The sequence below is a fragment of the Acanthisitta chloris genome, unplaced genomic scaffold, assembly GCF_000695815.1.
Source record: "Acanthisitta chloris isolate BGI_N310 unplaced genomic scaffold, ASM69581v1 scaffold10543, whole genome shotgun sequence".
Lineage (NCBI taxonomy): Eukaryota > Metazoa > Chordata > Aves > Passeriformes > Acanthisittidae > Acanthisitta > Acanthisitta chloris.
The window spans coordinates 21,234-31,280 of NW_008665419.1; the positions used below are offsets into that span (position 1 = coordinate 21,234).

The 10,047-nt window shown below is 40.6% G+C and overlaps 1 protein-coding gene across 1 annotated transcript in view; it reads left to right on the forward strand.

Annotated features, from left to right (window-relative positions):
• MAATS1 (MYCBP-associated, testis expressed 1) overlaps positions 1 to 10,047 on the forward strand; it is a 29,288-nt gene that overhangs the window by 6,952 nt on the left and 12,289 nt on the right. Inside the window, exons 7-9 of the mRNA XM_009071747.1 lie at positions 198 to 380; positions 491 to 630; positions 7,918 to 8,034. Coding sequence (XP_009069995.1) covers positions 198 to 380; positions 491 to 630; positions 7,918 to 8,034 — 440 coding nt within the window. The remainder of the gene's footprint in view (positions 1 to 197; positions 381 to 490; positions 631 to 7,917; positions 8,035 to 10,047) is intronic.

The window sequence follows — 10,047 nt, forward strand, 5'->3', positions numbered from 1 at the left end:
TGAGCCATTTCTGTTTTCACAAGGTTGCAGTCTATTCAAAACAAAACAGGTTGCATTCACAATATCAAGATGCACAACTAGCATTTGGTCTGTCGTGCTTTTTATGTTATCTGGCAAAAGCTCGTGTGAATTTACAAAGATACAGCTTTTATAGAACTCTTTGTGTGAGTCTTCTCACATTTGTATTTCCTTTTCAGTGCTCAGGAAACTGATAGCTAAGAGGAAGAATGTGTTGGGAAAGCTGGAGAGACGAGGTATCTTCAAAGAGTATACTGACTTTTCAGCACGAACAGATGCTCCTTTGTCTAGAATTGGGTTTTCCCCAGACAACCATTCTGACTGCTATGTGGTAAAAAACTTCTATCTTAACACCTTTGCAGGTAAGGCATTTTGGACCATTTAGTTGTGTGAGATATTGACTTGAGATATTAACAAAACTCAAGTTTCTCTTCCCACCACTCCATTACTTCGTCACTGTTTGTATTTTTAGGACTGTGTGAGCTGGAAGCATCTCTCCCACGTTCTGTCACTCAGGTCAAGATTAAAGCTCCAAAACCTAATCGGCTAACCAAAAGTGGCTTTCTTAGAAGATCAGCAAGGCTAGAGATGGACCTGGCACTAGTTCACCAGGTATGGAGCTGCATCCAGCAGCATGTCAGTTCCTCTTAGTCCCTCTGGAGCAAAGGGATGCTGTCCAGAGGGACCTTGACAGGCTGGAGAGGTGGGCTGATGCCAACCTCATGGAGTCCAACAAAGTGAAGTGCAAGGTCCGACACCTGGGTCAGGGCAATCCCAGACACACCTACAGGCTGGGCAGAGAAGTCACTGAGAACAGCCCTGGGAGAAGGACTTGGGGGTGGTTGTTGGTGAAAAACTCAGCATGAGCTATAGTGTGCACTCGCAGCCCAGTAACCATGTCCTGGCTGCATCCAAAGGAATGTGGCCAGCGGGTCAAAGGAGGCAATTCTCCCCCTCTACTCTGCTCTTGTAAGCACCCATCTGTTCCCACGTTCTGTCACTCAGGTCAAGATTAAAGCTCCAAAACCTAATCGGCTAACCAAAAGTGGCTTTCTTAGAAGATCAGCAAGGCTAGAGATGGACCTGGCACTAGTTCACCAGGTATGGAGCTGCATCCAGCAGCATGTCAGTTCCTCTTAGTCCCTCTGGAGCAAAGGGATGCTGTCCAGAGGGACCTTGACAGGCTGGAGAGGTGGGCTGATGCCAACCTCATGGAGTCCAACAAAGTGAAGTGCAAGGTCCGACACCTGGGTCAGGGCAATCCCAGACACACCTACAGGCTGGGCAGAGAAGTCACTGAGAACAGCCCTGGGAGAAGGACTTGGGGGTGGTTGTTGGTGAAAAACTCAGCATGAGCTATAGTGTGCACTCGCAGCCCAGTAACCATGTCCTGGCTGCATCCAAAGGAATGTGGCCAGCAGGTCAAAGGAGGCAATTCTCCCCCTCTACTCTGCTCTTGTAAGAACCCATCTGGACTACTGCATATGGTTCTGGTGTCCCCAACATGAGGACCATGGAGCTGTTGGATCAAGTCCCGAAGAGACCACAAAGCTAGTAAGAGGCCTGGAGCACCTTCCCTACAAAGACAGGCTGAGAACATTGGGGCTGTTCAGTCTGGAGAAGAGAAGGTTGCATGGGGACCTCATAGCAACCTTCCAGTATCTGAAGAGGCTACAGGGAAGCTGGAGAGGGACTCTGTTAGGAACTGTGTTGGTAGGACAAGTAGTAATGGATACAAATTGGAAGAGGGGAAATTTAGATTAGATATTAGGAAGAAGTTTTTTAATGTGAGGCTGGTTAAGACACTGGAACAGGTTGGCCCAGGGAGGTTGTGGATGCCCCAACCCTGGCAGTGTTCAAAATCAGGTTTGAATAAAGCCTTGAGCTTTATTCAGTTCTAGTGGGAGGTGTCCCTGCCTGGGGCAGCAGGCGTTGGGAGATGATCTGTAAGGTCCATTCCAATCCCTTAACATTCTATGATTCTATGATTTGAACTGCTGATAAATGCAACTGGGAAGACGTGTGTAAGTTTTCTCCCAATTCCCTGTGCTAAATTCATATTGTCTGTAAGACAGCTTCAAGGACAGAATGAGTGCAACATGCAGAATGTTGTAGACATGACCAGTAGTGCTTTGGAACGTAGGCTGTCAGTACTGTCACTCTCCCATACCTGTGCTTCTGCTGCAATCCTATAGAAAACAATCATAGCTGCTTCTGTCTTGCTGCAGATCAGGTATTTGGATTGGAACATATTACATCAATTTTAAATTCTTGCCTGCCATTTCCTTATTCTCATTTCTCCCTTGCCTTTATAATACACGAGTGGCAAAGCTATTATTGCTTACACTGCCGAACTACTAATAATTAAAGAAAGCTAATCTGGATTAATAATTCTAAAAATCCCATACATTTAAAAAATGTACTTTTTAAATACATATGGTAAAAACATGTGCAGCAAAGTGTGATTAAAATGACCCACTCATAAAATCAGATCAGAATGGTGGATGCACATCACTGGTGCTCCCTAAGAGTAGCATCTGATTTGCAAACATGCCAAGAGCATTTCACATATCTTAATGTATCACAACTGTCCAGGCAGATGAGGTGTCCATATATGCAATTAACTACTGAGGAAAGAAGTGGCTCATTTGCATGCACAATCACAATATTTGTAAATTACATGTACTCTTGAGTATGCTTCTTGTGATGCTGTTGAGGGTTACCTTTTTGTAAAAACAGGCATATTCCTGTCTGGCTGCTCTTATCGCTGAAAAATAGTGGCTCTCATTTGTAAAGCTTGGCAAGTTTCACTTTTATATATATACATATATATATGTATAGCTCTTTTGCTTTAGTGTAATTTAATAATACTTTCAAAGCAGAGAGTGAACTGCTACTAGTGAATTTTACATTGAAATCTTGTCCTGAAAAATCAATCATATTATCTCAAATTCTGCTGGATCTTGTAAAAGATGAAATATTGCATCTCAGTATTATCCAGACAGAAGATTTTCAAAGAAAATCTAGAGTGCTACAGGAGTTATTCCAGAAATAAGGACAGAATTCATAGTTTCAGAGACACATCAGTATTGAAGGGGTTTGAGTTTGGGTGGGTTTTGCATAAAATGCAGGTAGTGATTGTGTAACCTGGATCATAACACAGTTCTCATAGGCAGCAGAATGTTAGGCCAAGTTTTCAGAGCTGAATTCCATTTACAACAATTGCATTCTGTTTGTTCAAAATACTTCTCATGGTTTCAAGGACTGCAGCGAAGCATCTAAACTGTAGTCACAGAGAAGTATGCCCTAATGCTGACTGCTCACACAATAATGTCTCTTCAAAGAAAAATTGGTGGCCAAGGGATAATGGAATGCAGAACAAATGCAGAGAATTTTGCACATTTTCTTTCTTCAATCAATGTAGGTCACATGCTTTCTAGCAAATGAGAAGCTAGCATAAGTAATACTCATTTCCCCACCAGAAAAAGGCAAAATGTGTATTCTTTTAAAATCACAAAGTGTTTCCCTTGCAGACAAAAATTATAAATCCATTATGCAAATTTGACTGCTGCTTTTAGGTATACGGGAGTAGACACCAAACTGGCTGGTCAGACAAGCACAAAGTACTGACACTGTGAAATAACCAGACTGCCTAAGCCACTGTCAGATTTAAACAAACTTTCTGTTCAGAGCAACTGCCCTAATTAGCATTTGAGCCCTGTGTCACTGTTACTGGTCACTTCTCTCTTCAGAGGCCTTTTAAGTTTGGTGGCTCCGTATGTTCTGACTTGGCAGGATCCCTCTGACAGGTCCACCTCATGAGCTACTGGAGCTGTGAAAAATAGGGCAGTAAAGAGTGCAGAGTTTGTGCATTAACAGAATTTAGAGAGAGAGAATCTTCCCTGAGAGGATAGCTGTCTGACCACTTGGCATAAGCAGTCCCAATTGTGCCAACAAATCTCCATCACACACAGTATGAAAAAAGTTTAAAGCAGGCAATGAGGGTTCTTAAAAGGGTACTGTGTTGCTTTGCTTTATTTCTATAGCTGAGCAGCTAGACCAGTTTTCTATTCAAAAGCCTCATTTCAGTGCTCTTCTAACACACTTCATCTATAATTATTTACCCATAATCCTAGAAATAATGCAGAACTCTAGAAAATTCAGAGAGTACACAGTGATCTAGCCCTAGAATGAGTTTCTTTAACTTTCCCTGGATAATCAATCTGTGGAAGCAGGTGACAAATAGAGGAGGAATGCTTGATTTTGGCTTCAGAAGTAATGAGTCTTAATAAAGGACGTTTCCAAGACTTGCTTCTCTGGCCAAACAAGTGGAAAGATGGACTAGTCCTCCTCATTATGTTCCTTTTAGTTTGCCATATTGAGGGTATTCCTAAGCTTAAAGCTTGTAAGAAGGGATAAGCAATTATCCAAGGAACTACAAAAAGGATGTGTGTCCTCTTGAGAATAAGAACAGCTTCTTCCAGATGTGAAACTAAGCCCAAAAAAAGTAATTTCAGAAGCAGGCTTTTTGAGCACCATGCTGAAACCTTTTCTGTGAGTATTGTGTACACTCAGTAGTCTTTGAATAATTCTCTAAAAGAAGAGAACATGGCAGAAACTGGAGTAACCCAAGATTTACAGTAAAAACAACAATCTGTATCTTAAGCCAGATCTGTAAGAGGACAAGGAAAGCTAGTCCCTAGCCAGCACAGATGACAGTGCTTTAAGGAATGTAAGTGAGCCATTACATAGACAGCTTTGTGTGAAAATCCAAGACATTAAGGAGATAGCACACAGTTATCTCCTTACATATATATATATATATATCTCCTATATACAGCTAACTACTATAGGAAATAAATGAAACTAAGTAAGTGGATACACCAAGGAATGGAGGAGATGCTAGAAGACATCCCAGTGCAGAACAATATGTGGCTTAAGGCTGACCCTCAATGCTCTGGTGACTCAAGAGAGATGAGTGTCAGGTGGTTTCAGTGTTGGATCAAGATGAGGTCAGAATGAAAAACCTCTCACCTCGGCATTAAGTGCAACTCTGACCATGTCTGTTTTCCTTTATCCAGTTGCTGGAAGGAGGTAGAGAAGTAGGGGGGCCAAGAATGTCTCAGGAGTAAGTCTCTGCCAACTTCAAAGCATAGGAAAACCTGTTTAAACAGTTATTTCTTTAAGAACAGATCTCCAACACACTGTTAGTTGGCTTATGCTCAGACAAGCTCTAAGAGCTATTATGTCAGTCTTGATCAGCCAAGCTGCAGCAGCCATGCTGCACTGCAGAGCAGGTAGGCAGTCCATCTTTGATGATCTGTAAGGTCCATTCCAACCCCTAAAATTTCTATGATTCTATGATCCCACTTTTGTCATCTGCAAACAAAAAGGAGAAACAAAGCTGTATATTCTGTATGGTACATGAAAAGTGTCTTGTGATAAGGAGAGGATCAGCGAGAAGATAAGGGAGGAATCTAAAGAATGATTTCTTTGAATAGAGAGTTGTTTCTTAAGCCACTATCCTGTCAAGAGTTCTGCTTCTATTAGAAGCTAGCTTAGAAGCTGAGGTGTACAGCCAAAAGCATGAGTGCCATTTGCTGTCTCTGTGTTTTCCAGAAAAATGAAAAGATTAATTGCATGATCCTTCACTATCCAATCCAATGAGATTATACCTTGACTCTGAACCTACTACCTGAGAAACATAATGTAGTCAATCTAAGAAAAATTAGAGTGTGGTACTTTGGCAGTAACATTTAGAGTATGTTATTCAGAAATTAGCAGTTTTGTCTTGTTAGTGAAAGTATTTTTACAGTGATTCTTGGGCTCTGGTTTCTCTATTTCCAAAAGTCATAAGTTAGGCAGAACCAGTTAATGCAAAAAAACCCTGTATTTTCTTTTTCTTTTCTTACATTAAAGTCTTAAAACAATTCTCAGATTAGAGAAACCAAACAGTAAGCATTTTTAACTTAGTAAAGGTAGCAAAGCAGGCGCTAGACTCTGCTGACGTGAAAACATAACCCCATTTCTGGGAACTGCAATATATCTCAAATCTGCATTAATAAGAATTCCTCTTGTCAGAAGTGCTCATAGATTCTCTGTCTTTAAAAGTTGTTATTCTGGTTGTGTTTTGTTATTCTGGTTAGCAAGAAATGTTTTTGGAGGCCACAGTTTTATGAGAAAACTTCTTATGAATGTGAGATTGTACTAATAAACATAAGAACCATTGTTTTCAAAAGAATCACAATCAAGATTGTACTAATAAACATAGGAACCATTGTTTTCAAAAGAATCACAATTACAGCAGCTTTTTCTTTCTGTTTCCCTCACCCTGCCATGCAAATCACCTTATAAATCATAGCTAGCACTGTTATAATCTTCATGCCAGAGAGCTCTAAGGTCATCACATACAAAAAGCAGTTCAGAAAATCTCCCAACGTTTTTGAGCTGTAACCATTTCACATGGCTTAAAAGCAGTTTATAGGCTTTGATTCTTGCATTATTAACATGGGCCATTTTAAGAAGCTTTCAATAATAAAGCATTTTATCCCTTCCACCTAGAAACCTCTCTCCTTTTCTGGAGCAATTCATTAATCCAGACCTGAAACATCTGATTCAGTATGCAAGAAGGGTTTTGTACAATGACCACCGCAGTTTCAAAACTTCATTAATTTAGCAATTAAATTCTGTGCAAGTGCCATCAATTTCCTGTTACTGGAGAGGGAAATTTAGCATGGAATTTTTTCCTCAAGTTCTTCTTTGGTTTCCCTCCCAAGTGAAATACTGTATTGGAACATTTGAAAGAGAGAGAGGGCAAGAAAATGAAAATGCATACTTTCCCTTGCTGGAATATGCCTGTTCTTTCAGTAATAAAAACTACAGATCCAACCCATACAGTAATAGGATTATAATTTTGAAGGAGCTTTAAATGTTTCCTTTTCTTAGAAAGGCAAAGTGTGATGTCCTTCAGCAGGCAAGCATTGCCATGAAGTTGGAAATGATTACCTGAATATCTTGTTCTAAGTGGCTTGTGACAGGAAGTTGGCAGGACTTTGGCTCTTTAAACAGTTTGAAAACGTCTTGAAAGAGCTGAGGCTGTGGTGGCACTTCCACTCCTGGCCTGCTTCAGCTGACAAGATGTGACATCTGCCACCTAACAGCTGCAAGCAAGATAGAGCACACGCTTAGTGGACTTGTGGATTTTCTTGGTAGAAGGAAGATTTTGGGCAAGTTAGTTGTTCGTTTGCCCTGAGTCCACTTGCATGGTGCTGTGGGTGCCACTGGGCTGCTGAGCAGCTGTAGATGAGCAGAGAAGAGTTTCAAAACATATTTAGCAGGGAAGGGGTCCAGAGTCATTTGGTTCAACCCTGTGCAGTAATAGCATGTCATGCAGAGCCATTTCTCCGAGGAAGGACCACAGAAGTGTGACAATACACTCTGCAAGTGAGCCCTTTCATAACATCTCCTGACTGCATGACATTTTTAACCCACAGCAACAAGCATTATACTGATAGTTAAAGGCAAAGACTTACAAGCATTCTTAGTGAATTAATTATTAGAGAATTAGAAATGAAGTTCATACTAACTTTAGATTAATTTCAGGTAACTCACCCTATACAATTACTGATAACTCACTAGTAAATACAGTACAATAACTCTTGCTTCCTTCTTATGTATGATTTTGAAGTTCCCATCATATCTTCTGACCAACCAGTATTCTCATCTACTGACCATATTCAGTTTTTCTGTTCACGTGCAGTAAGAAATAGAAGCCACAAGACTGCAAAGCTTTCAGCTCCCTGTCATCTCTGTGATCAGCAACAGTCACCATCTAGGGGATTGGTCCTGTTATGTTGTTCTATCTAGCCCAGTTCTGATTAAATTGTATGTCTATTGCAGGCACTACTGGAGAAGAAGAACAAAATCAAGGAGCCAGAGAAGCCCCTCCCTTCCTGTAAAAAAGAGGAAAAGCCTGTTCCTCAGCCACCCATTCCAGTCCTGGAAAAACCATCAATTGTAAGTGGCCTGGTTTTAGCACTTTTTTCCCCTCTTGATTCCTGATTGTTTCCTACTCCGCTGTTAAAGGAATTCCCAGAGACGAAAAGAAGGGTGCTTTATCTTTTTTTTCTGTGTATTCATGTTAAAAATAGCCATCATTATTTCTTAAGACTCTCTTGGTCTCTCTTTATTCTATAAAGATACTAGCAGCCAAAGACTTGAAAACATTTTACAGTATCTGTTGGCCAAATCCTTAAGTAAACTTTATTTTATAAAGACATAAATTACAAGACATGTTATTCCCTTGTTCTTGGGGAAGAAAAGGCATCATCATCATCATAGTTCTGTATTAGTATTAGTAGTATTCAGTAGCCATAGTTGTGTATTAGTATTAGTAGTATTCAGTAGCTTCCAAGCTTCTGAGCTGACAGTGCTATTGTAGCCAGTGAGGCAGTGAAGTTTAGTCACAGTGAAGTCAGTGAGACTATGGGTGCTCAGCACTGAGCATGCATGTCATTAATTTGCTAGAGCAAAGCTCTTGTCATCATGCAGGATGCAGAGTTTGATGAGCATGCTCCAGTTCACAGATAATGATTCTTCTGCAGAGATTGAAATAGCAGTAATGATGTGTCATGGGGGATGTGATATGCTGTAGGAAAAAATGACTTTTTAGGGGAGCTGCAACTTCTTTTCCCTTCTTAAAGTAGCGTACTTAAGAGGTGGTTGCCCCAGTGGATTGCTTTGTCTTCTTATTAACACTCTTTTCATGATTTACTAAGGTTCAGACACAATTAACATTTAAGCTTGTGAATTAAAAAGAGTCACACAACCATGAAAGTGAGAGAGAAAGTCTTATTAGATCATCCATGATATCTTCCTCTGTGCAGTAGGATCCTCTGTGTTTTATACAGTCTATTTTAAGATGACTGAAACAAGAATTTCTTATCTCCTTTGGAAGAGCTTTCCACAGCTTTACCACCTCTTAGGTATTAGAGATTGCATTGCAGTGGAACATTTACATTATTTAGGTCTACCAGTTTAGCAGGTTTTTAAGTACTTGGAGGTGACATGGAAAGAAATCAGAAAGGTTTATCTACCAGTTGTAATAATTCTTGAGCATATTTACAGATACATTTTTTGAGGATTCAAATACAATAGAATTCCACCTACATGAATTCTGTCAACATTTGGTTTATTTTCGAGTATCTGTATGTGTGAATGTGTAAAAAATGGAGCTCTCCAGTTAAGCTCCATCTGTAAAATCAGGCCATTTGAGCCACTGAAGAGCACTGAAAGCAAAGCTCTTCTCTGTAGTTAATGCTTCTCTTCCTGCCACACACACATATGACTACCAACTGCTAAGTGCTTCCCACTGGAGTTGAGGATCTCAAAAAGGAACTGTGCCAGAGTGACATGGACCACAAGGGATGTAAAAGAAAGTGGAGAGAATGGAGGCACTACTGAAGGCCTCCTTAGCTTCTCTCCCAATCATTTCTAATGCACGTAGTAACCACAGCAAGCTCACAGAGCACCTGTGAACTCCTCCATTAGTTTGTCACTTTCTTCCAACCCCCTCTAGTTTTCAGCCTGCTCCTAGCTTCTTCTATATCCTTAATAACTAGGGTTTTTTTCTGCAGGGCATAGTAGGCTTTCCATCTTCCCTCATTCTTTCCTGCTGGTCTGTAGTAGGCAGATGGACAAGCTGACGATTACACTTGCTAAGGCTTTATTTGCAGCACTGAACAGCAGAAGTACAGAAAAAATGCTTCTCACAGAAATTTAACCCAAATCTTAGTTTAAATCAAACCAAGCAGTTTGGCTTACCTGTCCAGTATATGTACCATCTCCATTCTCAAAACTCTGTCCTGAAGGGATTTCACACTGTAGCCAGGTGATGTGGTACAGTTTAGCTCTCTAACTGGACTGGAAATTCATCCCTTCTTTCCAGAGAAAAAGAACATACCAAATCATAAGGCAGTCCTTTGGCTAGTTCTGCTTTGCTTCTACTGGGTGGTGGTGTGGAAAGGCAGG